This window comes from Bos indicus x Bos taurus, chromosome 3 (genome assembly GCF_003369695.1).
Source record: "Bos indicus x Bos taurus breed Angus x Brahman F1 hybrid chromosome 3, Bos_hybrid_MaternalHap_v2.0, whole genome shotgun sequence".
Taxonomy (NCBI): Eukaryota; Metazoa; Chordata; class Mammalia; order Artiodactyla; family Bovidae; genus Bos; species Bos indicus x Bos taurus.
Window position 1 is genome coordinate 45,985,743 of NC_040078.1, and position 27,821 is coordinate 46,013,563.

The 27,821-nt window shown below is 36.2% G+C and overlaps 1 protein-coding gene across 1 annotated transcript in view; it reads left to right on the plus strand.

The window, feature by feature from the left end:
- DPYD (dihydropyrimidine dehydrogenase) overlaps positions 1-27,821 on the plus strand; it is a 923,891-nt gene that overhangs the window by 391,514 nt on the left and 504,556 nt on the right. The window contains exon 11 of the mRNA XM_027536430.1: positions 9,336-9,546. Coding sequence (XP_027392231.1) covers positions 9,336-9,546 — 211 coding nt within the window. The remainder of the gene's footprint in view (positions 1-9,335; positions 9,547-27,821) is intronic.

Genomic DNA, 27,821 nt, shown 5'->3' on the forward strand with positions numbered 1-27,821 from the left:
ACTATCTCCTGGAGTTTTATATATAATATATATTATATACACATACATACACACAGATTCATTAATAGTGCACATTTTAAACTGGTGTCAATTCATTAAACAATGGCATTTTGGTATTACTCTATTAAACTTTATGTTGTCATTACTCTATTAACTTTTATGTGAAATTTAGAAGATCCTCTTCCATTAATAATGTTCATCTCAGCTTCCCAATATCTTCTTTCCTTTTTTATAAGTTGAAAATATTAAAAACTAATTTGTGTAATTTTAAAAAACATATTTGTCATGCATGCAGTTTAAAAGATATAAATGAAAAGCACATATGAGTTAATACAAAACCAAAAAGAAACATTGTCATTCTTTTTAAAAGTGATTTTTTTTTTTCTCTTAAAAAAGATAAACTCATCCTTCAAGGTCTGTTCTAAATGTCATTTTCTCTTTGAAGGCTTCCTTAGCTCCATCCTAATTAGCCTCTCCCTCCTGTGAGATCTTACAGTTCTTTATGCTTCCTATATTATGACACTTATAGAGTAGTTATTACTTTATACTCATCACACAAAGTGCGATCTCCTTCAAATGGTTTGGCTCATTCAACTTGAGTTTGACTGAAAATGTAGAATAGTGCTTGGTCCAAGTCAACAGATCAGTGAAGCATGTTGAATAAAGTACTTTGCTGCTGCTGCTAAGTCACGTCAGTCGTGTCCAACTCTGTGCGACCCCATAGACGGGGGCTCGCCAGGCTCCCATCCCTGGGATTCTCCAGGCAAGAACACTGGAGTGGGTTGCCATTTCCTTCTCCATAAAGTACTTTAGGGGCATTGAAAACCTTATAGGAAGACTTTAAATGAATATAAAGTTATTAAAATATGTAATTTATATTTTATGCATATATATATACTTCAAAATTACTTCTGATAGCTTTTAAATAAATAGTTCATTCAATTATTTATCAATATATATTAATCTAAATTTTTAAAGTTTATTTTATTACAATATCAACCTAGCATTGCAAGTAGATTGAAAATGTCAATTTTCCTTGGCCTTCAAACTCTGAAAAGATAGCTATGAATTTAGAAAAAAAGAAAGAAAAAAAAAGAAATTCAACCAAGCAATATATGAAATCAAAATTAAAAATCAGTAAAAAATATAGAATCAGAGAGGATTAGCAAGTTGCACAAGACATAAGATCCTAATTTGTACAGAATTTGTACGAAGAGGCATTTCAAGATTGAAGAAGGTATTACAAAGGCACCAACCTAATACAGAAGATAATCTAGTGAGACATTCCAACAATAGCTTAACTGTATTCCAACAAATATTCTAACAAATATCTTGTGAGATATCCCACTAACAGCTTGATTGTAGCAAAATCTAAGATGAGGATTAATAAAAGCTCATCAGATTTAAGAACATTTTGTCAGTCATAAATGAGTAATGTTCAAAAATACTCTCTTCTTTTAAAAATGATGTATTTCATAATACCCGTGCAAAGGCATTTTAAGCCTCTAAATTATGCCACACATTGCATCTCTGGTTTTTGTAGCTTCATCATGACACAGCATAGTTAAGGGGCAACTATATCCAGTGTGTAGTAGAACTCTCATTGGAGAAATGTTTCTTTCTGTTCAAGATTCTTCCATTTTAAAACCTTACAGTTAAAAGATGCCAAATACTTGTAACACCATAGGAAATAGTAAAAAAAGTAACCTCAACTTGTGGTTTCAGCAAACTTTTGCCTAGAAAAGAATAATTGCAGAGTTAGCTTGTATATTCCAGAGACTGGTAAGCACATCAATTGCTCTGCATTCCACCACAGACTGTGAGTCTGTATAAGTCAAAAAGTACAAAATATATTAAGCTGTTTTTAATAAATTAAAGGAGATGTGATCAGGAGTAGATTTTCAGAGTTTACTGTCTCTTTTATCTTCCTTTGTCTCCCTGGTAACCAAAACAACCAGAAGATTGGATTGTGAAGTCAAACTCACATGAATTAGAGTTATAACTTGTATCCAGCTTTATTAATAATTTCAAGGATACAAGTAAACATGAAGTGTGCGGTAAACAAGAAAAGGTACAAGACTGCCATCTTGTTGCATCAGGGTATGCTTTGATCCAGAATAACGTAGTCTCTAAGTAACATTAGTAGCTCTATCACTTACACAAAACGAAGTTGTTTTAACTATAAAATATCTCCAGTTTATACGCAGATAGTCACATAGTTAACATGACTGTTTAGAGAGAGCTATGCTGCATAAATCCCAGGTTTTGTTTACCTTAGCAGTCCTAGACTAGCAGGTATACCTTGGCAAAAGCATCACAAGGATAACTGCTCTCCCAGTTGCAAATGCTGATTGATAGCTTGTTTCCATTAGCATGTTTACAAGGGGATTTGACCAGGTCGCTTTCTTTCTTGAGATAAACTCTTTTGCCATCCTACATCTTCTCTCACCGAAGGAAGATAATCTGTTTCATACCAGAATTTCTAACTAATTCCTACTCATCTTTCAAGATTAGTTTATATTTTACATTTTTCAGGCAGCCCTTTTGTGACCTGCACAACTGCTGTTTAAAATAACCCTTTTATGTGCCATTAAAACAGAGTGTGTTTATATGTTATCACAAAATATAATTGCATATTTGTTTCTTTTTCTGAGATTTTTGAAAGTAGGAATTATTTTATTAACTACAGCATGTAGCACCATTTTTGTATATAATAAGGACTTAATAAATGTTGGCAAGTTAATACATCAATAGTGTTCTTATTATGTAGTATGAATAATTTAATAGTGATGAAGTAAAAGATAATATTTTCCAAGATTATCACTGGCCAATACAGACTATCAAACAATTTTGATTTGAAATAACATCTCTGAGGTCCTCATGTTCATATATTGATAGAACTGATCACTTGTTGAATGTCTGGCTGTTAGACGATAATCTGTACAAAGAATATTGTTTCTTCGCATCATTTCTCCAACTTTGGCAATTAGAATTTAATGTATGCTGGTTTTGAGTTCTGCTCATTATGGCTTATAACCTATGCTTACTTTGTCTATATGCAATCTAAAAATGAGTTGACATCATGCTTTTAATTATAGTAAATTATGTTGTTTCATAATTTCCACAGTACGATGCCTGTAATATTAATCAGACCAAATCATCACATTACATAAAGTTAATCATTAAAATGATGATCTTTATTGCATGCTATAGCACTCTATTTTTATTTCACTCTGCATCAACCACATATTTTCCCCGAATATGGAGGTAAAAATCAAAGCTAAGAAGCGTTTTTTTTTTTCCCCTCAGACAGTATGAAAATAAAGTAGCGATTTATTGAACTTCAAAAATGGAAACTTATGGATGCTTTTGTATCTAATTTCCTTGAATATTTATTGGTGGGGAAAAAGACAGGAGACATGTATATTTGCTTGGTGTACCAGTTGTTCCTCATGAGAATAGGCTTATCAAACAAGTAAATAAATAAATATATGTGTCACGAACAGAAATGTCCATATACTCAATTCACTGAATTGTTGATTATTAATGATCATTGGGGTTTCCCTGATGGCTCAGTGATCAAGAATCCACCTGCAATGCAAGAGATGAAAGAGATACAGTTTCAATCCCTGGGTCAGGAAGATCCCCTAGAGAAGGAAATGGCAACCCACTCCAGTATGCTTGTCTGAAAAATTCCATGGATGAGGAGCCTGGTGGGCTACAGTCCATGGGGTTGTGAAGAGTTGGACATGACTGAGTGATGGAGCACACACACAATGATCATAAGCAAACATTAGGTATTAAAAGGCACTAACACTGACATCTGTGAACCAGTTATTAGCACAGGAGCCTGATTCATTTGAACAACAAAATGTTAAGACCTACTTCATAAAGTTAGATCATTGGTCACTCTGGTCCATCATAAACATATGGCACTGAAACTGACAACTGAGAAGGAGTACCATTTGCTTTTTCATTTCAAACTCACAGTATAGGATGCTCTGGTCAGGTAGCATGTCTTCTAAATGTTAAGTGTTCCTTGCTATAAGATGAATATTTAGTATTGTCGACTCCATTTACTACGAGTCAGTTGTCATTTTGTTAGCTTGAATATCTTCGGGGTTTTCATATTAATCATTCATTGTGGTAAACAAAATGTTATTCGGTGTCAACTGTGTGCCAGTCATTTTATTAGATACTTATATGGCTGAAATCCACCGGATAACCTTTCATGTGGCATATTGGCTAGAATATATCCTGATTTGCCAGGCATCTGTCCAAATGTTCATTTTCTTATGCTCATCATTTCTTAAATATTCGAATGTCACAGCTGGATATTGAGGATAGAAAGTTAAGTAAGATATTGTCTTTGTACCAGTTTATTGTCTAACAAATAAATAAATTTGAATTCTATTTTAATTTTCTATCTTTATATCTTTAGATAATGTATTCTATGTCTCTACTGTTTGCTTTATGAAGTAGTACTTCTTTGTTCTAAACTTACCCTTCCTTTGTATTCAAGGAGTCTCCATTAACTAATCTACAATATTGAGTTCCTAAGTCCATCACCTGGTTCCTGTATTTTGTGATTATACCTCTAAACTTACTGAGACCAGGAAGCTTGGATTTCCTCTTTCCACTGAGGACAGCCTTTATCCAGCCAAACCCTTACCTTTAATTTGCCTTTGGCTAGATCCTTTCTGGAGAAGGCAATGGCAACCCACTCCAGTACTCTTGCCTGGAAAATCCCATGGGCAGAGGAGCCTGGTGGGCTGCAATCCGTGGAGTCGCTGAGTCGGACACGACTGAGCGACTTCACTTTCACTTTTCACTTTCATGCATTGGAGAAGGAAATGGCAGCCCACTCTAGTGTTCTTGCCTGGAGAATCCCAGGGACGGGGGAGCCTGGTGGGCTGCCGTCTATGGGGTCGCAGAGTCGGACATGACTGAAGCGACTTAGCAGCAGCAGCAGCAGCAGCAGATCCTTTCTTTCCTGTTCCAATTAGCCTTGTTTTGAAATTCAACAAATGTAGCTATACAAAGTCTCATTCTTTCAAATATACTAGAATTTCTGTCTTTGAATAAAATTGAATACCACAGGGCTTTGATTTAGCCATAGCATAATTTTTAGCTAAACTTTGTCATTTCTTAATATTCCTTTGGTTTCTCTGAGCATCAGTTTCTCTTCTGTAGGAAGGAAATAATACTTATTCCCACAATTGTTTGTTTATGGGGACAGCAAGCAGGAGGCTGTGTGATTAGTCTGTAAATCATGATGGTATCCACTGTGTTTTTGGCTTTTAGAGCTGCAACAGAGAGAAAATTTTGAAACTAAATACTTAAAATAAGCAACTAATATACAAATGTTATATCTCCTTTGTGAAAATTAAAATGAATTATGTCTTAAGAACTTAAAAATAAATATATGAGTATTTATTATTATTACTTTTGTATTTTCAGATAGATTTCATAGTAATGGAAATAAATTCCTTTGTTTTCCACAAATAAGTCATAGGGTATTTCACTTAACGTATGGCTTTGCTTACTTTGAATTTCTCATCTTCCTAATATTTCCCTATTGACTACAGTAAATCTTATTATCTCAGTTCTTTTTTCAATATAATATCAATACTTTCCAAATAATTATATATATTCAAGTCATGTCTTTCTATCTTTTCTTTAAAAGTTATTCTCTTTTATGTAAAATGGAAAATCTAGGTATCTAATAGGTCCGTTTAGTCAAGGCTATGGTTTTTCCACTGGTCATGTATGGATGTGAGAGTTGGACTATAAAGAAAGCTGAGCGCAGACGAAATGATGCTTTTGAACTGTGGTGTTGGAGAAGACTCTTGAGAGTCCCTTGGACTGTAAGGATATACAACCAGTCCATCCTAAAGGAGATCAGTCCTGGGTGTTCATTGGAAGGACTGATGTTGAAGCTGAAACTCCAGTACTTTGGCCACCTGATGTGAAGAGCGGACTCATTGGAAAAGACCCTGATGCTGGGAAAGATTGAGGACAGGAGGAAAAGGGGACTACAGAGGATGAGATGGTTGGATGGCATAGCCGAATCAATGGACGTGGGTTTGGGTGGACTCCGGGAGTTGGTGATGCATAGGCAGGCCTGGCGTGCTGTGGTTTATGGGGTCGCAAAGACAGACACGACTGAGCAACTGAACTGAATAGCAAGATAGCAGGACAGAGTGTGATTTATGTCTGCTGCTCAAATCTTAAATGTTTGAGAGACTAAATAACATTGTAAGTTTCAAAAGCAGAATTTTGGAATAGTCTGCTTGTGGGCCAGTGTGTATACCTTCTGACTTCTGTGCACAGTCAGATAGCTGGCACAAATACTGAATATTTGAATACAAGTTATGAACCCTGGTGCATATGAAAAGTTATTATGTGAGTTGAGGACATATTAAAATGAAGTTTCTTCCTGTTCATAATAGTACATAGTTTTTAGGCTATAAGTTTTACTCAAAAGCCATGCAAGAGTACCACTAAATCTTATTCAACCTTAATCTTATTGTAAATTCTTAAAAGTTTTGATTTGTTTGCAGTGTTCAATAACTCATTCTAAGTTAAAGGCCAAATTTGGTAAAAAGTATATAAGGTTATCTACATATAATAACATATACTATTTAAGTATTCATAGAGAAGAGTAGAAAGGCGTGAAACACACCCTAGAGTCTGAGACGTGCTCCCAGTATGTGCACCCTTAGTTTGGGAATTTGTTTTTGCCCTCCACAGAAAAGAGTACTATTATAAATACACATCATATATTGATTTACTCAAACCATAATGATTTGGCACTGCTCTCCAGTCAGGTTTGCCATTATCATTAAAATTAGCATCACTTGACATTTTTGAAACACAATAAACTGGTTTATGTTGGTGAGCTATAAGACACTCCCTTATGCAAAGGTGACTAAAGTGGTACAGAAAGCGTAGCATTGTATGCAACTATATTTATCTTTTAATTTGAAGTATTTACGGAATATTTTGCTTTCCAGACATCACACATTTTTGTTTTGTAGAATGTTAAAGAGGAGTATAAGTTTTCTTGGCTTTTCCATTTTTTTTTTATTCCTTACCTTTGCTGCTGAGTTACCTTGATGTTGGAGTCGTAATCTTAATGCTAAGTGTTACTGAGTAGGTTGAAGAATGATTTGGAGGAATAGTGAATTCAGAAAAAGACAACTTCAAATAAATTGCATTTATTTCACCTGTACAAGTTAAGCTTGCTTCAGGTGTTTTACATTTCTGAATTGCCTTAAGCAACACCACATACCAATTAATGTAGCTAGGTATTGTTATCCCCTTTTTAAATGTAAGGTCAAAGCGATTTAGCAACTATCCCAAATAAGCAGTGGAAGTAGGTTTCAAACTGATTCAATCCCACTTACTTCTCTCTCCCTTATAAACCACGAGCAGTTTGAGAGCCACTGGCTTGTATATTTACCACCCACAATACCCACTTATTTATTGTTTTTGCTATTGCTAATCTCTTAATTTTACAATGAAAAGGAAAAAGTTATGTGACAGTAGTTTATGGAGCTGTTTTCAAGCCTTCAAAACCAGTTTTCAAAAAACATCTTAATTAAGACATAGACTGAAATAGCTTCATTCCAATATGTAATAATGTGTTTTTCAAATTAAAAAAAAATCATCATCCCTTGAAGGAGTTTAGATATTTTTAGATTTTTATGACATTGTAATGTTCATACCATATATATTCTGTGTATCTGTTTATATGCTGTGACTCTATGCTATTATGTTATGTAAGAATTTTTCTTCTCTGAGGAAAATAAATTTCACTCCCTTATGGGTGATACTAATCTCACTGACAATTGATGGTATAGATCAATCGACGTTCAGAGATAGGCAGCTATAGTCTAAACTGATGTGGTTCACAAAGTGTCACTTCTGGAATAGCAGCAAAGCATCACCTAGCAATTTGTTAGAAATGCAAATCTCAGGCCTCATTCAGTGCTACAGAACTGGGGGTAAGCCTGTGCAGGGTTTTATCAGGTCCTCTAAGGTGATTCTGATGTACTGCAAAGATGGAACCACCACTCGTGGATGGAGTGCTGAGAGATGGGTCCATGGCTTCATCGAAACATTGAGCAAGCTATTTTTTGTCTCAGTTTTTTCATTTTGTTGTAGCCCAGATAATTCCTGGTTAGAAGCCTTACACATTCAACTTTCTCAACCTCACTCGTCAACTGAGAATCTATCTTTCTTCCATCGGGGAGGGAAAGAATGAGACTAGACACACTCACAACCTCTTCTGTGGGATGTTTTTACATTTCCTGCAAAAGACTAGTCAACATACGGGTTAGGACCACATTAACAAAGGCCTGGCACCCAAAACAGTAAGTGGAAAAAGAAGTGAATAAATAAATCTTAACATTCTATTTTAATAGACATCCCATTATGGGCAGGAAAGCAAAAACAAGAGTGTCCAATTTTATGGCAGAATAAATTATGTCAGATAAGTGGAATAACTGGGAATTTGTCAAGAGGAACATGTTTGTTTCTCTTTCTTGAAATTTTCATTTTTTTTTCCGAAAGTAAAAATAAATGTTACTTGTTTCTTGGTTCTACAGAATTTCTCTAATCTTTTCGCTTTCCTACCATTCTAATCAGTTACTTCCACAGACTTGCTCACCCACTTTATGGACTTTTTTCTAGTTTAGATATATGCAGCCTGGTAATAATCAGAATTTATTTTCATAAAAGGGATGATTAAAAAGAGAATTTAACCTACAGAAATAAAAGCATAAGGAGACCACGCTATTGTAGTGAGAAACCTCACACACTGCCAGCCATAGGGCAGGCACTACCTAAAACTTCAGAAATAGCTTGTGATGTCATGATCTGGACTTACCAGATGGCACTAGTGGTAAAGAACTCACCTGCCAGTTCAGGAGACAAGAGACACAGGTTTAGTCTCTGGGTCTGGAAGATCTCCTGGAGGAGGGCATGGCAACCCACTCCAGTATTCTTGCCTAGAGAACCTCATGGACAGAGGAACCTGGAGAGCAAAAGTCCATAGGGTAGCACAGAGTCAGACATGACTGAAGCGACTTAGCATGCACGCACGCTCGCCATGATCTATAAAATTCCACATGACAGCTTCAATGCAAGACTTCCTGTGTCAGTGATTTACAAAATGTGAACAGCTGATAACTGAATCTCAGCTTTGGTGAAAGAAAAACCTTCATGTTGATTTAAACATTATAAGCTTTAGTATGAATAATTGAATTAAAAATCAATATTAAATCAAGAAGAAACATTTTCAAGTTTTTCTGTGTTCTGTTTCATTTTAGATGGAGCTTGCTAGAGAAGAAAAATGTGAATTTTTGCCTTTCTTGTCTCCACGGAAGGTTATAGTAAAAGGTGGGAGAATTGTCGCCATGCAATTTGTTCGGACAGAGCAAGATGAAACTGGAAAATGGAATGAAGATGAAGATCAGATAGTCTCTCTGAAAGCCGATGTGGTCATCAGTGCCTTTGGCTCAGTTCTGAGTGATCCTAAAGGTAGAGTGCTTGGGAGCTGAAATGTGTTATGCAATTGTCTGTTATTTTACTGCCGTAATGGTTTCCAGCTTTCAGGGAATTGTTTTTCACTTGAACATTCATTTCCTTCTTCTAGTATGGAATGCAAGAAATCTTGATTTGTAAGACTTAGAAATGGTATTTAATACTTATACAGAATTATATTTAAAGTACTGGGAATTGAAAACAACATTAATTTTTCTTTTAAGCTTATAGTCAAAATACATATCCTGCTTTGTAACAATGTTTGTCTTGTTTCCTCTATAAAAATCAGCTTTTTGTTCAATTAGACCTAGAGTTAGAAAATGTGGCAGAGAACTTGTAATAGCCAATCTTCAGTGATTCAAGCAAGTTAAGATCTAATGAATAGTCAAAAATAGAATTCATGTTTACTATTATTCGCATACCAAATTATCACTAGAAACATCAAAATTGTCAAATTAGGAAGTCTGAACTTCTGTCATTTCATCTAACTGGCATAAATGGACATGCTAAGAACAAAATGCTTTGAACAAGATGTGAGAAGAAGAAATAGATAACATCCCAACTGAATAATAAGCCAATCAACTAAGACCAGTTTGTGTTGTTTTCCTCACGCACAGTGTTTTTGTGGGCCACTTTACATAAAGGCTTAGGTTCCTCCGTACCCTTCATTTTGCAAATCTTTTACTTTTTACTGCACACTGTCAAAATGACATCTATTTTATTAACTAAAAAGAAAATAAAGATGTTTCTCTAATTTCAAGATTCATTAGGAAAAAGAGTAAGTAAAATTTCTAAACCTGATGATTCCTAGAGCTTCCTACTATATGCATGCTAAAATTACATTTTGTGTCTGAAACAGAAAAAGATAATGCTTGCAAATGTGCATTTTTATCCAATAGATAAGTAAAACGTTTAAGCACTCATCAGGATATTTTATCTGCAGGACATCAAACATCTTGGTATTTGGAAACATCCAGATGTTTAATGTCATCAAGATAAATGTTTTCAAATAGTTGGATGATGGCCTGAATTTGTCACTTTTCATCTAGACATTTATGTGATATGCAGACATAGTCAGAGTGTGCTTTGTTATTCATTGATGAGTTCAGGAAGGAAAAAGAGAGCAACATATAAACTGTATTCTGTTATCTACAAAAAGATCATAATGTTCTTACCGCTCTGTATATGACTGAAAACTGAGTAAAAATGTGAATCACTTAACTTGCAATTTTGTCGATTTTTTGTCTATCAAAAAACAATTTATCTTACCATTTAAATTTATGTTCCACAACTGACAACTCTAATATTAAGGAAAATATATCTTTTCCCTAGCAAACTTAAGTAGATGTGACTCAGAAAATCATAGAATACAGCTTTCCAAAGCTTATGTTGGTATGTGTGTAAAGAGTGAAAGATTTATCTTAATATTTAAAATATTGAGTAGAAGAAAAGAAAACCTGATTTACTCGTGTTTATTTGACTAAATCATTATAAAATTTATTTGTGAATTTTGTTCCAAAATTTACTTGTGTATGTTTCTTCCAGGGCTCTATATGTTTCACCCCGTATACATTAGAGAAATCAAGGGAAAATGATCAGACCTTCCCTTTCCCTTTTTTTTCCCCCTCCTCCTGACTTGAAAAACAAACTGCTTGAGAAAATTTTCCTCAAATAGAACTAATTGCTTTACGTGGACCTTCAACGTTGACATTAATGAGAGCTACTTTCCAGTTAGAGGGGAGCTGGAAGAGCTGCAATGTTAAATAGCATTCACATCTCTGCTGCTTTCTAAATATATTCAATACTGTTTTTTGAATGGAAAACATTTAAAAATGGTAGAGAGAAACATCATTTGTGAAAAGTTGATCAAGAAGATCTTACCCAAGCAGTATTTAAAATCTTGAAACAATACTTTCAAAGAAAACTTTCACGTGCACATGTTACCAGATAGAGTGAAAATCAGATTGTAGAAAGCAAGTTGTCAGTTTGGGTAAGAAGAGAAGCTGTTTGTGTCTCTTCTGCCCTGAATACTAGCTCAATACTCCTGTGATGTGATTTATGTGTGATATTTTTGTGATTATTGCATATGTGGTATGATATACTTCAATATATTTACTTATAACCTCTTTCTTAAATCATCAATCTGCTTTTCTACCCTTCTTCTTCGCTCCTTCCCAAGCTCTCTTTGTACAGACTCCAGCGAACTGCACACAAAACTCGGGGTAATCTTTTCACTCCTTATTCTATTTTCTGCATCTGACAGTTGTGTTTGAAAAACTCTTCCGCGTCACTTAACCTTTCTGAGCCTCAGCTTCTTCCTCTGTAACAAAACATGGATAATAATACATACTCTTTCTACCTCTCAGGACGGTTATCAGAATTAAAATAAAATAATGTGAAAGTGCTTTGGAATTGAAACTGTAACACATTATTATTGTTTATGACACTCCATTTTTTTTCTTTTTCTTTTAACTGTTCCTTTTCCACTGTCACTGACTGTTTTTTTCCTCTAAAAAGTTCAGACTTTGACCATTTTCTCTTTTCTTAATATATTTATTTCTTTACTGAACTCATTCATTCATTTATCCATACATACATTAATTCCTTTTAAGAATATTTAACGGACAACTTCTATGTGGCAAGGGGTAGCCAGGCTTACAATAAGCACTATTGCACTTGTGTATAAAATGGCTCTAAAATCTCTTTCTCTACTTTTCATTTCTCAGAAGGTATTTCATCCTCTGTTTATGCTCATGCATGTAACAAGCATTTAGTGAGTTTCTAGTGAATGCCAGGTACCAAAATGTATTCTGCAGGGTACAAAGATGAATGAGGCATTTCTTGAACTTAAAAACTTCACAGACTGGAGCCGGAGGCAGACCTTCAAACAAAAAAGTTTGTTTTATCAAGTTTAGAATACATTTAGAGAGATATGCACAAAATAAGGAGCACCTCATCAGGTTGCCCTAAGACTGATTGCCTCTCAAGTTTGCTGTTATTGGAAATGGTACAATAGTTCTCTTCTCACTAAAGTTCAAAAATGATATCCCAGATTCAGATATCTAATTCCAATTTTGCTTTTCATTAAAGTCACCAGTGTTGCCCTATACAAGAGGATGAAACTCCTCCTGACTGGCTGAGAACTTCAACAAATGATTTTATGTACTATGTGCCTAGCTTTACTTTCCAGTGTTCCCCATTGAACTGTTTCTCCTAGTATCTAGTACAGGGTGGATTACGTAGTGGTTAATTTGGAAAGTCCTTGGTGAATATATTATGTAAATATATGCTGAAGAATTAAAGGAATGAAATAAACTTGACAGTACAGTGATAATTTATTCTCTCCACATTATCTGATTACAATAATATTTTAAGTGAAAATAGTGAAATGAAATTGTAGTGTCTCAATTATATCAATAATAGGTGTTGGTAAAGGTAAACTAAATTGGGAAATTTGAAGGAAATTATTTGTCTAATTTTTTCGTATATACTACATTGTTTTGTAAGTCCCTTAATTTATGCATTTCACAATGGAGAATATAAAATAGCTTTAGTATTAAGCACCCAATGTATCTCTAATACTTATTTCATGTCATAAAAATAGTAACTGCCTCAATAGCTTATAGAAAAGAAAAATGTGTCAAATTTATAAAACAAATTTGTGTAATATCCTTAGATTACAGTTGCTAATTATTTCATTCTTTCCAAGGCTTATCACAATTAGAAGTAATCATCATTATTTTACTTAATTCTGTTTTATTTCTCTCTCTTTTTTTTTTTTTTGGATTATAGCAGTGAGTAGAAAATAAGAACAAAAGACTACATATTCCACATCCCTGTGCATGAAATTTATGTGTGCTTATTATAAGCACAATTTAATTGAATCCTTCATTAACTACTGTTACAAATTCTAAAGGTAGTATGGTGTCCAATTTCTAATTTGATTGGGATGATAAATTCTTAGCCTTATTTAATATCTTTCCTATGAAAAACTCAAGGTGGTTCCACCTTTTCAAAATTCTCATCCGTTTCCTCTAAGAATGTAAGATCCCAAATCATATTTAATTTGGATTTTAGTATTCAAATCTGATTTTAAAGGCTCTTGGTAAATTAAGCACAGGCTACCTCTAACTGGCAACCCACTCCAGTACTCTTGCCTGGAAAATACCATGGACAGAGAAGCCTGGTAGACTACAGTCCATGGGATCCCAAAGAGTCAGACACGACTGAGCGACTTCACTTTCACCTCTAACTAGCATTTCTACTCCACAAATATTGCCCTTCACTGGAAATTTTAAAACATGTATTTATTTATTGTAAAAGCATATGTTTCATAATATAAGAAGTCTTTTCTTCTGTTAAACACCAACATCAGTGTTTGGAGTTGAATTTTCCCTCTTTTTGTTAGAGCAGTGTCAAGTTTAAGAGACTTTTTTCCTTAATTTATTCCCTTTTCTTTCTGCTTGGAACCAAACTACCAGTTATGAAAAGAATGTGCATATCTCTACTGTTAGTTTGGAATTGATAAGCAGAATCTGTTACCATTTTTACTGACCTCACAGCTTCATTTTTTCAGGGGAGGTGATAACATATGTCCTTGTTTGCACTTTCCTAGGAGGTGTAGATGATACAGTTTTGTCTGCTTTTTGACAACTGAAGGAAGGCACTTTCAACTATGCCATGACCTCGGTGCCTCTCTCACACACTGCACCAAGTCATCCTCTCATCCTTTGAAATGTCTACTTTGAAAAGACCCATATGCTTTGATGTTTCCGAACCTGTTATAATGTATCTTCTAGTTAGATTGTAAACCCCCAAAGGACAGAGAATGTATCTTTACAGTACGTTGTAGTCCCAATAATAGCCATGGTAGATGCTTCGTTTATATTTGTGCATTTGATTTGACTTGATTCTTGTTAAAATTTTAATTTCTTTATTTGTTGTTGTCGCTCAGTCTCTTGTGACACTTTGTTGAGTCCAACTCTTTGTGATCTCACGGGCTGCCGCATGCCAAGCTCCTCTGTCCTTCATTGTCTCCTAGAGTTTGCTCAATTTCATGTCCATTGAGTTGGTGATGCTATCTAACCACTTCATTCGCTGCCACGCTCTTCTCCTTTTGCCTTCAATCTTTCCCAGCCTCAGAGTCTTTTCCAGTTTTATTATACCTAGTTGTTATATTTTTCCTGCTGTGGGGTTTATTTGATTTATTTTTCTTAGAAAACATAAATGTTAGAAAAGTTATTCTGTTTTTTCTTTGCTATTGATTTTTCCCTTGTTTTGGCATAAATTGTTGAATTCTTTATAATCCAATAAATATGACACTAATTAGAGTCCGTCTGGTGTAGCAGCTTAGAGCGGGGGCTTGAGAGCCAGGCTGCCCGGCTGGAAATCTGGCTCCCTTAGTCTCTTTGTACTTCATGGTCTTGATCTTTTAAGAAGGAAAATTACAGTATCTACCTTCTAGTGTTATTTTAAGAATAAATAAATTAATAATATATGTAAGGCACTTAGATATATGTCTAGCACATAGTTCAGTTCAGTTCAGTTCAATAGTGAGCATCTCTTACATTGCAGATGTTACCATCCTTGTGTAACAAAATCACACTTTGATAATTAAATTGAGTTACAGTTGAGTTATAGTACACCCTTATGATGGTATGAATCTTATCTAGGAATAAAAGCATTGAGAATTAGGAGTTCATCTGGGGCCTTTCAGGCTCTGTCCACATGTCTTTTGTAAATGAGTAAAACAGATGCCCTTACAAATTATGAATTTTTAAAGGAGAAAATGTTTTATTTCATTATTTTTACTTTGCAGAAAAAAGTACACAGTTTGTAACTGTATCATATGTTTTCAAAATGTTTTATTATCGATTCTGATGATTTTTATACCATTGAGAGGGATTTTCTTTCAACTAATTTTAGTAGGTAGAAATCTGCATTTTGGGTTTTCCATAAATCAGATATTTAAAGAACAGAGGATATGTTTAATATCTTTGTTTTCTCCTCTTGAACATCCGAGGTAAAATCTGGGCCAAATTTTTGTTTTGTATGATTGCTCATGTTTATGTGAAAAAGGAAAGAGAGAAGCACTGTTGATGTTGCTAAATTGGAGCCTTTAAGCACTTGAAAATTATGGGATTAGATAACTAAGATTAAAAACCTTTGTTTTCGGAAGAAGATAGGAGGAATGGCGGCAGTAATACCCATTCAGGAGAACGCTGCACAGCCTGCTCAGGCTAGCAAGTGCCGAGGTGACTGAGCTCTCCGGGCATAGCATGAGTGTGGTGCTTCTAGGAAAGGAGTTTGCGTACTTCACCCAGAGGCTACATTTTCTTCCTGCTCATTTCACTAGAGACAACAAGGAAATACAAAGCCCAGCGCTTTCTGAACCTTTAATGGACCCCTCAGAAAACAGCTGCCTTCATAGCATTAATAGCAATTAGTTCCATAAGGAAGTGTTATTTATTTTTTTGTGGGGGTGGGGTGGGTGGGTAGGGTGCGGGGAGGGACTGGCAGGATGGTGGGGAGGCTATAAAGTGACTTACCAGCTCCTCTTATTAGAAGGCCCTCAGAAAGTGTTTTCAAAACCTCATGAAAAGTAAATAAAAGATTCTGCCAATACTAGCTTCAAGTATAGTTTGATTCACTTGCTGTCATCCTGAAAAAAGGAGCAGTCCATAGGTTAATTTGCCTTATTCTGGCCTAAGCCAGAGCTTGAAAAGGCTAGGTATGTAAGAAATAGTGTGCATGAATCCATGACAATGCAGATATTCAGGAATTTTTCAAAAGGGCCCATTTTTCCTCCATTATTTTAGGTGTTGAGAAAAACCTAGAAAAATATTTTAAATTGAGCAGTACATGAGTCAAGTGCCCAATAGTCATACTTATCTGCGCTTGAAAAGAAATGGCATCAGTATGTTTAATTTGCTTTTTTTTCTTATTAAAATGTTATTTATATGCTACTTTGCTAATGGAAGTGGAACACTAGGGCATTTTAATAACCCGCCCTTTTTAACAAGCATGTTTCATCTTTCAAACAATAAAACAGCTCCTTCAGAAGCCACTGATGGCACTTAGAAATTCAGCAAACTTTGCTTTGAATAATTGTCTACTTTTTGTGGCTTTTAACTTTCAGAATTCCTTTTCTGCCTTACCAAAAATAAACAGGAGAGGGATGGAATGGAATACCAAGTTGAGAATATGTCATAATTGATCAGATTTTCCCTATTGTATACGTTTTTATAAACAGAAATGTTTACAATATAGTTTCAAATTACAGATTAAGGAATATTGTACTTTAATGCCAGCTAGGAGAACTTTTTGACTGATGGCAGAAATGTTAGAGGAAGGGCCTCGCTGATGATTAATATGACTAGGGATGGATAGATAGAATTGAAAAATAAAGTAGCAGGCATACATCACAATATAGCCACTAGCACTGATGTTTTCCTTACTTATATTTGCAAATGTTGTGGAAGGGACTTACTGTTTTTGTTTAGTGTCTAAGTCTTGTCTGACTCTTTTGCAACCCCACGGAGCTCCTCCCATGGGATTTTCCAGGCAAGAATGCTGGAGTGAGTTGCCCTTTCCTTTTCTAGTGGGTCTTCTCAACCCAGAGATGGAACCCATATCTGCATTGCAGGCAGATTCTTTTCCACTGAGCCACCAGGAAGACTGCTAGAAGGGACTTAAGAGATAACATACTCTAGACTCCTAATTTCACAAGTTTATTTGTTTAGCTAATAGTTTCTGATGGTCTGCTGTTCCAGACACTGAGTGTGTTCTCAGGATAAAGTGGAGAACAGGCACATGCAAACTTGACATCCAGGAATGCAGTTTAACCAGGCAAGACTCACATTCATAATAAATTGTGCTGGGAGAAGTTTAGAGTCCTCAGGAAGCAGAGAGAGAACAATCTGAAGGTTCAGAGAAGCCTCCTGGAGGAAGTGGGTTGTAAATTGAAGGCTGAGTGATGTGTAGGAGTTTCCAGGTGGAATGGGGGTGGAAGGGAGAGAGCCAGGGGGAGATTATGCAACTTGCTCAACACCACATTGTTAGATTAAGTCGTCATTTTACAGTCATTTTTAAAAGCTATATTAAAAAAATACCATGTCTTTAGAAAGTTGTCATCCTACTTATTTCATGCATGTTCTTTCTCATCATTATACATGAAAGTCTGAATATTTCACTTTTATGTCCAAAATTTAACTTTTTATTTTATGATTTCTATTATTTATTCTCTCATTATTTTTCATTCAATGAATAACTTTTTAATACCCAAATATGTTATAGGGACTGTCCAGGCACTAAGAATACAAATATGAGTAAAAGGGAGTCTTGGCCTTTCAGAGATTCACATAGGCTAATGAGAGAAACAGGCATGTAAATAATACATGCACTGTAGCATAATGTGCTAATCTGAAGTGATATTTGGTTTGGATTGTAGGGCTTGAGTAGGAGTTTCTCCTGCTCAAGCCTGAAAAGATGATGCTATGAAAGCTCTGCACTCAATATGTCAGCAAATTTGGAAAACTCAGCAATGGCCTCAGGACTGGAAAAGGTCAGCTTTCATTTCAATCCCAAAGAAAGACAACACCAAAGAATGTTCAAACTACCGCACAATTCCACTCATCTCATATGCTAGCAAAGCAGTGCTCAAAATTCTCCAAGATAGGCTTCAACATGTAACCAAGAACTTGCAGATGTTCAAGCTGGATTTAGAAAAGGCAGAGGAACCAGATCAAATTGCCAACATCTGTTAGATTATAGAAAAAGCAAGAGAATTCCAGAAAAATTTCTACTTCTGCTTCATTGACTATTGACTTCTACTTCATTGTGTGCTTCATTGAGTATACTAAAGCCTTTGACTCTGTGAATCAAAACAAATGGTGGAAAATTCTTCAAGAGATGGAATACCAGACTACCTTATCTGCCTCCTGAGAAACCTGTATGCAGGTCAAGAAGCACAGGTTAGAATCGGACATGGAACAACAGACTGGTTCCAAATTGGGAAAGGAGTATGTCAAGGCTGTATATTGTCACCCTGCTTATTTAACTTATATTCAGAGTACATCATGTGAAATGCCAGGCTGGATGAAGCACAAACTGGAATCAAGATTGCTGGGAGAAATATCAATAACCTCAGATATGCAGATGACACCATCCTTATGGCAGAAAGCGAAGAGGAACTAAAGAGCCTCTTGATGAAAGTGAAAGAGGAGAGTGAAAAAGCTGCCTTAAAACTCAGCATTCAAAAAACAAAGATCATGGCACCTGGTCCCATCACTTCATGGCAAATAGATGGGCAGACAATGGAAAGAGTGACAGACTTTATTTTCTTGGGCTCCAAAATCACTGCACATGATAACTGCAGCCATGAAATTAAAAGATGCTTGCTCCTTGGAAGAAAAGCCATGACAAACCTAGACAGTGTATTAGAAAGTAGAGAGATTACTTTACCAACAAAGGTCCTTTTAGTCAAAGCTATGTTTTTTCCAGTAGTCATGTATGAATGTGAGCTTTGGACCATAAAGAAGGTTGATCGTCGAAGAATTGATGCTTTTTGAACTGTGGTGTTGGAGGAGACTCTTGAGAGTTCCTTAGACAGCAAGGATATCAAACTAGTCAATCTTAAAGGAAATAAACCCTGAATATTCATTGGAAGGACTGATGGTGAAGCTGGAGTTCTAATACTTTGGCCACCTGATGCAAAGAGCTGACTCATTAGAAAAGACCCTGATGCTGGGAAAGATTGAACGCAGGAGGAGAAGGGGACAACAGAGGACGAGGTGGTTAGATAGCATCACCAACTCAATGGACATGAGTTTGAGCAAGCTCCAGGAGATGGTGAAGGACAGGATAGCCTGGTGTGCTTCAGTCCATGGGGTTGCAAAGAGTTGGACACGACTTAGTGACTGAACAACAACAAGGATTTTCTCTGTTAGAGGGAATATCATACACAAGGTGCAAGCTGATAAACGGCCTCAGGTGACCAGACAGCAGTGAGAAATTCTGTTTAGCTGGAGCACATGCTGCATGTTAAGATAAGGTGGGAAGTGGATAGCGGTAAGATTGGAGGAAATTTGTCTACAAATTTAGGTGAAATTAGGAGACTTACATGCTAACCCAGGGGTTGTGAATTTTGTCCTATACACACCCAACTGATAAATGAGGAGGCTTAAATATTGGAGAGATCTTTATGTTAATGTAGCAATTCTGGTAGGTGCTGGATCTTCCTTCTCTCTACTTGGGTTTGAACCATTTATAATATTCTTCAAATAGTTGGGAAACCATGAAGTCACCCTTGAGGTGCTTCATATCAGAAGACAAATGTGTTTCCTGCTATTAGATGCCTGAAGTAGGTAAGTTACTCACCAGTCACAGGTGTGATCCAACAATGCAGGTTCCCTGTTGGGAAGCTGAAGCAGGAAGATTTTTAGTTTAAAGGAAGGGAGGCACCCTCAACTGGGCAGCTGTCAAGCTATACTCTTGGCAAGGGTGTGCTGTTGTTGTTCAGTCGCCCAGTCGCTCTTTGCGGCCCCATGGATTGGAGTGTGCCACGCCTCCCTGTTCCTCACCATCTCCTGGAGTTTGCCCAAGTTCAGGTTCGTTGCATTGGTGATGCCACACAAGCCTAATTTCTTCTTTCATATCTGCTAATTATAATTACCGATTGCAGCTTTTTAAAGATAGGTGAGATACAGAGTGACACCACAAGTATTATACCAATATTTGTTCCCCCACATGAAAAGAAGCATCAGGAGTGTGAAATAAACATGCTTCTCCAAGGTGGCAGTGATAGTAATAAAGATGGCTTTGGATTAAGACAGAATAGTGTTGATGAAACCAGTTAAAAGACTGTCAATTTGCATGGTTACTGCTTAAGGCTTAAGTTAAGTTAAAGGACATAGCACTACTGAAGAACATCCAGAATCCAGATGTATTTTTTACACAGACATTAATGATTTGGTCATCTGTTTGATAAAGAGGTGGAATATGGAAAATCTAGCATGGGATCTAACTGGATATAATCAGATATGTCCATATAATGCCTGAAGAACTCATGAATGCAGCAGGTAGAGCAAATAGATCCGAGGGAAATGGTGATGTGTTTCATTTGGATTTGCTAATCCATTCAACAGCTGGAAATAGGACTAGAACTAAGACGTTTCAGATTGAAAAGAGACAGTAGGTATCATTATATATCATTTGTCTTTTCACTTTCATAACCTAGTGTCTAGAATAGTGGTTATTCATTGGTTGGATTAATGAATAAAGACTATTATAACTTATAGCTTAGATGACAGTTTCTTAAAAGTATGAATAAAGAGGACATGTGGCATTTCTTCTGGAAATCAAGAAGAATCTGTCATATTATGAACAGGAAAAAAAGTCAGCCTTTCTTATGCTTATCTTTAGATGGTAAATATTTTAGGAGGACATGGGCATCAAGACAGTTTTAGTCTGTGATTCTGCACCTCCCCCAGTTTTACTAATGCATGTAGTTCCTGATACTACCTTTCCATTATCCTGAGAAATAAAACATTGATATATCCTTTGTATTGTTGGCCCAGTGATGAGAATAAATCCCTTTTCAGTCCCTGTACATTGTCTTGCTTTTAACCCTGTTTTAGAAAAGTAGCATTCTCAGAAAACCAATAGTAAAACTGTACATACTGTCTTAAAAATTGCCCTAATTATCAGATTTTTTTTTCTCACTGAAACATTTATTATCTTTTTATGATAGCATATACTGTGAAGAGTGAGAATAAAGTGGTAGAATTTAAAGCACGTACTGGCATTTCTGCATAATAACCATCCAAAATAATGGAGTCTTTGCATAGTTTTTCTTTGGAATTACTGTAAAGGGGTGGAGGTGATGAGGAAGGAGGTCAAACTGATAACAGTGTTGAAAGTGATTTGGAATCAACATCACATCACTTACAACTGCCTTGGACATCCATTGGAAGCATAACAAGATATTTCTGTAATTATTTTACTTCCCTCTAATAACTGCATAGGAATAGGTTTGTTTCCCCAGTGAACAGCTCTGTTCAGAGCCTTCCCTTATCTTTATTTTCCAGGTTTCACTAGTGGTTGATATCATATGCATTCTTACAGGGAGACGGTGGATAAATCAGTACTTTTCCATCAAATCAAAGATTACACACAAGAAGTAGAGCAGCGGCATGTAACAAGTTTTGCTGGGAAAAGAAGGGAGAAAATGGAAAAATAACAAAATTGTTTCAGAGAACAGAAATCTTCAAATGTAGGAAAATGGTATTCAGCATATAGTGACTGTAATACATGTCAAGAGCTTTATTGATATAGCCTATTATATTTGCCTTTTAAATACTAGTTAGTTCATGGTACACTACAAGTTTATTCTTAAACCTGATATTCTTGTGAAGTGTTAAAATATAGTAAGCTGCTATGATGTAAAATCAAGATACAAAATTTAGTCAAATTAAAAATTTAGGAATGATGTAGATTTTACGCTAATTATCTTAGTAATATATATTTCATATTACAGATTATTGTTAATTACTTTGCATTTGTGTTCTTGGCTGAAAGCACAAAATAAAAATAACAATATACCTATTTTAGACAGATAAATTCGGAGAAGGCAATGGCACCCCATTCCAGTACTCTTGCCTGGAGAGTCCCATGGATGGAGGAGCCTGGTGGGCTGCACTCCAAGGGATCGCTAAGAGTTGGACACGACTGAGCAACTTCACTTTCACTTTTCACTTTCACGCATTGGAGAAGGAAATGGCAACCCACTCCAGTGTTCTTGCCTGGAGAATCCCAGGGACGGGGGAGCCTGGTGGGCTGCCATCTATGGGGTCGCACAGAGTCAGACCTAAGCGAAGCAACTTAGCAGCAGCAGCAGCAGCAGACAGATAAATTAGATATTGACCTACATGCATATAAGTTGTAATTTTATGAATTAGGAAATTACATTGAATCATATTTAATATGTGCTAAGTCACTTCAATTGTGTCCAACTCTTTGCAGCCCAGTGGACTGTAGCCAGCCAGGCTCCTCTCTCCATGGGTTTCTCCAGGCAAGAATACTGGAGTGGGAGTGGGCAGGAATACTGGAGTGGGTTCCAGGCGATCTTCCTGACCCAGGGATTGAACCCGTGTCTCCTGTGTCTCATGAAATGCAGGTGGATTCTTTACCAAATAGCTGCTGGGAAGCATATTTAATATATAGCCCCCAAATATGGAAGATACCTAATGTAAATATAATATGTTCATATAATTTATTAGATTTCCCCAACATGCTGGCATTGCTGGAGGAGAAAGCCAGCTCTTATTTGAACATGTATTCAGAGGTCTCACTCAAGCTTTGTATGTTCCAATGCTGTCTCATGCCCACCTTGTTTCCATTCTAACCATTCTTATAGTATTTTGTGATTATGAAGCTCTTTAAAATGTTTTCAAGGGACTTTCAATTACACAACCACTTTTTCCATACAAGTGCATGAAAGAGTACCAAGCATATTGTATTCAGCAAACATCCAGTGATTTTCCAAGTCCTCTGAAAAGTATAGTGATGATTCACTTGGTTTAATATGGCCCAGTGTTTTCCCTGTATTTGAACACTGATGCCAAATGAGCTACTAGATCATCAGTATCATTGCATTACTCTCATGCTTTAGAATCTAAAGTTATTCTCCCCTGATGGTGGGATTGAAACCAAATGCTTCTATTTAATTCTGACACCCTTCTAATCTGCCCTCCTACGTACTTGTGGGACTTTACTTCCTGTGCTTTCATTCTCGGTTTATTAGATTCTGTGTTAAGTTCTCCTGAGTTCACAAAAAATGAATGCATTGACTCTGTCTACAGGAGCTTGCAGTCTAAAGGAGAGGGAAAATGCACATAAAAATGCCATTAGGTAGACTCAAGGAGAAATAGATACACTGTTAGCATAACACACAGGATGGAGAGATGACTTGCAGCTGTAATCATCAAAGAAGGTTTTACGGAGGCAGGGGTATTTGTAATAGAGATGGGAAGTGGGTTGGAATTAAGAGACTAGAGACAAGGGAAAAGCACATTTTGTCAGAGTGAACAGGATGGATAATACAAGGGGTAATTCCTTTGGCTAGATCATAAGGCATCCAACAAGAAAAAGTCATATAATATATATCATTGAAATATACCATTGCTAATTCACAAAATGTTTTAGTGTAAGACTAAAGTGTTTGAATTTTATTCTAAAGTTGGTGGGTACCTGAAATCTAAAGGGCCATGTCGATGAAATACGTTCCCCTCACCACAGAGTAAAACATATAGTTAATCGGCTCCTGGTCTTCTCCTGTTTCAATCCATACACTTTATGTATTCTAATTATGTTGACAGTAGGACTGCAGGATAATTTATTCATATTTTAATCCAAAGTACCCAGCAGTCTCAAGGGGTCACTGAATGAATGGATAGATGGATGAATGAAGAGATGGATAAATGTTGGGATGAACAGAATGAAATGATTGCTTTATTCTAAATGCCCCTACAGAAAATTCAAGGTAAAGACAAGAACATTTGAAAGTGATGTTTATGTTAAGTGTCACATGAAGACCGGCAGTCCTCCTTCTGTTGAGGCAATGGTTAGATGCTGGCCACTGTCACTTGCATAGAAACTAGTAACCTTCTCACTGGTCACCCTGCATTTACTCTTTCTTCCTTGTAATCCTATCAGAATCAGCTTTATAAACAGAAATTACATCATTTCATCCCCCTGTTCCAAACCCTCCAGTGGTTTCCTACTTTATTTAGAATGAAATACATAAAACAAATCAATTCTACTTTGTCCTACTTTATTTAGAATAAAATCCTTCCCAGCTTCTGAAGCCCTCCTCGATCAGCCTCTGCCTATCTCTTGGCCTCCTCTCTTCTCGCTTGCTTCCTTCTACCCACATAAAGTCTCCCTTCAGCTCTCCAAATGCATCAACTTCCACTCATTCTAACTCCTCTGTAATGGTTCCCTCTGCCTGGAATGATCTGCCTCAAGGTCCTCACCTGCTATCCCTGTCTTATCCTTTATGTATTAGCTCAGATGTCATCTCATCTAAGAATCGTCTGTGCCCCTGCATCCCCACTACAGCACCTCTTCTACTTCTCAGTCCCCTCCCCACGTAACACTCTCATTCATGTCATTCTCTTCATAGCCATTTTCACCATCATTTGGTTCACTTATTTACTTTTATTTATTTTATCTTCTGCCAACTGAAATGTACATTATACAAGGACAGGTCCCTTATCTGTGCTTTACTACAGTGCCTACAGCTGGATTTACTACACAGTAGATAATAAATGAATATTTGCTAATAGAATGAATGAATGCAAGCTACTGCCTTAATTTTTTTCCCTATGCAATCGTTATTAAACTCCCAGAAGACTATCCTGTATGCACTGCCTTGCTGTCTTTGCCAGATCTTTTCTCCTTAACCCCTTTTATTCTGATTTTTGCCTTCATCATTTATCTACGAAAGTCCTCTTTTTACTGCTCATTGACCTCCAGATCCTCAAATCTAGTTATCTACCTTACATTTCTCTTGTATTTGGCATTTCTTAAAATTACCACTTCTTGGCTTGTGTGACAAAGAAATACGTTGATCTTCATGAAACTCTGATGATTCCTCTTCTGGCTTTAGCTCAGGTAGTGATTGCTACCACTTTAAAAATAAATGGTTCATTCTATTTTTACCCAGACTTGTGCTCTTTCTCTAAGAACTTCTTCCATCCTATGACTATATCTAATCTTAAGTTGTAGGGCCCTCTCCTAAGGTTTAGGTATTTATCTCCAAATGCCCATAAAGAACTCCAGGTATTCCCACTTAGAACAGCGATAGTGGCTTGTAGTTAGGTTCAAATTATGAGATAGTAATCTGTGTAACTTAGCTCAGTCTCAGTTTCCTAACTATACAATTAAAGTAATACCTCTTCTGTGAAAATACAAAGAGATAACATGAGTTGACTTGTCCAGAACCAGCTACATGTTCATGGGGGCACTCAATAATTATTTGTCATTATTATCATCACAAATTCTATTTAATATGTAGCCTTTGTCAGTACCAAAGATATTTATTGACTACATAGTAATACAATCAATACTCTATAGAGAACCTATATTTTTGACTTTTGCATTTATTTACGTGCTAAAATTGTTTAAAATAAATTCTATTGTATGTTTTAAATTTGCACTGAAATCTGCCTGCCACCGATTGACAAGGAAAAAAAGTCATAAGATGGATATCAAAAAATAACATTAATGAGCTGCTAAAGCTAAAATTACAGGAACTTATGAAATTGGTTAAACATAAAAACCATTAAACTGTTTACTGAAGCTTCACAGATATACTGCAGCTAATGAGCATTTCTGCTATTTAAATAAGCCCAAATTGAACACACATTACATGGATACATAATTAGTCATGGCAGTCAAACACACATAGACTTACTTTTAAAGCTCTATTTAGGGAATCTTTTCCATTTGATTTATTTTGTTAATTAAAATATTTTTCAGTATTCACTTATATTTTAATAATATTGTTTTCACAAGTAGTGTAATTTACTTCTGGCTTTCTATTTGTTTTTATTTATGCTTTAAATGCAGCAAATGAGGATTTTATATTAAACATTTTTTAACCCCTTTCTGTAATTATTTCTAACACTTGATGATATCATTCAACATTTTAAAAAGTTCTTTCACTGAGAAGTTATATAAAATATTTCAGTAGCCTTTCCACTTTTTTTTCACTGTCTCCTAATTATCAAGAGGTATTAAGCACCCAAATGTGCATAGAATTATGATGATTATAGTCCAAATCAGATTAAAGGATGGTCTATTCCTTCAAGGAGTTTGTAGTCTTAAGTAGACGGTATCATTGAATATAAATAAGCAAATCAAAGTGCAGCATTTGGGAATCCAACAGAGAATTTGAAAACAATCCCCATATATTTTCTTCAAGGACACTGACCTCCTTGAGAGATCTCTTCCAGAGAAAATGAAATCAAATCTTCAAGGAGTTTAGTGTTTTAAATAGATGGAATTATTGCAGAGGAATAAGCAAATCAAGGTGAAGTGCTTAGGCAATTTTAATTCTGAATTGATTAGTTGGTCAGTTTAGGAAATGAGAAGGAGACTCCCTGTAGAATACAAGTAAAACAAAAGGAGTTGCTACAGGCTATTATTGACATCTATCTTTTGTATTTAATTTGGGGAGCCTAAGCTTATCCTGGGCAAGGAAGGAAAGAAAATTAAATCTGTACTTTTACATTGTCTGAGTTCTACAAGCATATCCAAATGAACATTTTTTTTTTAAATATAGCAGTGGATAATTCAAATAGTTAAATCAATCAAAAGGTATTAGCCAAGTGCCTATTCTACTTGTCAGCGTAATTGTCATATAGAGTCTTTCTTTGTTGCTGTTTAATTGCTAAGTCCTGTCCAACTCTTTGAAACCCCCATGAACTGTAACCTGCCAGGCTCCTCTGGATATGGGATTTTCCAGGCAAGAATACTGTAGTGGGTTGCCATTTCCTTGTGCAGAGGATCTTCCCAACCCAGAGATCGAACATGTATCTCCTGCTTAGCAGGCAGATTCTTTACCACTGAGCCACTTGAGAAGCCCAGAGACCTTCTTTAGAAGCTTTATTTTTAAAGGGAAATATTTGGGCTTCTTCTCTATAATGAACTGACTCTCAAATTGTGGAAATAAGACCTACAAGAAAAATAATCACTGTCTCTTCAACTCCAATCTGCTTCATTTTAGTTATTCCCATTGTTCCCAGAAGAAGAAGAAGAAGGTGCCATTGCCTTCTCCCATTGTTTGGAGAAGGCAATGGCACCCCACTCCAGTACTCTTGCCTGGAAAATCCTATGGGTGGAGGAGCCTGGTAGGCTGCAGTCCATGGGGTCGTGAAGAGTCGGACAAAACTAAGCGACTTCACTTTCACTTTTCACTTTCATGCATTGGAGAAGGAAATGGCAACCCACTCCAGTGTTCTTGCCTGGAGAATCCCAGGGACGGAGTAGCCTGGTGGGCTGCCGTCTATGGGGTCGCACAGAGTCAGATATGACTGAAGCGACTTAGCAGCATTGTTCCCAGTAGAGAGACGGTTTTTGGTCTATCCCTGGCTTTTTCTTGCCCTCACACCAAGGGTCAGTGGCAAGAAGAGCTTGGAAGTGAGAAATAACTGGTTTCATAGGAGCTGGTCTTGGACAGAGAAGCCTGGCATGCTGCAGTCCATGGGGTC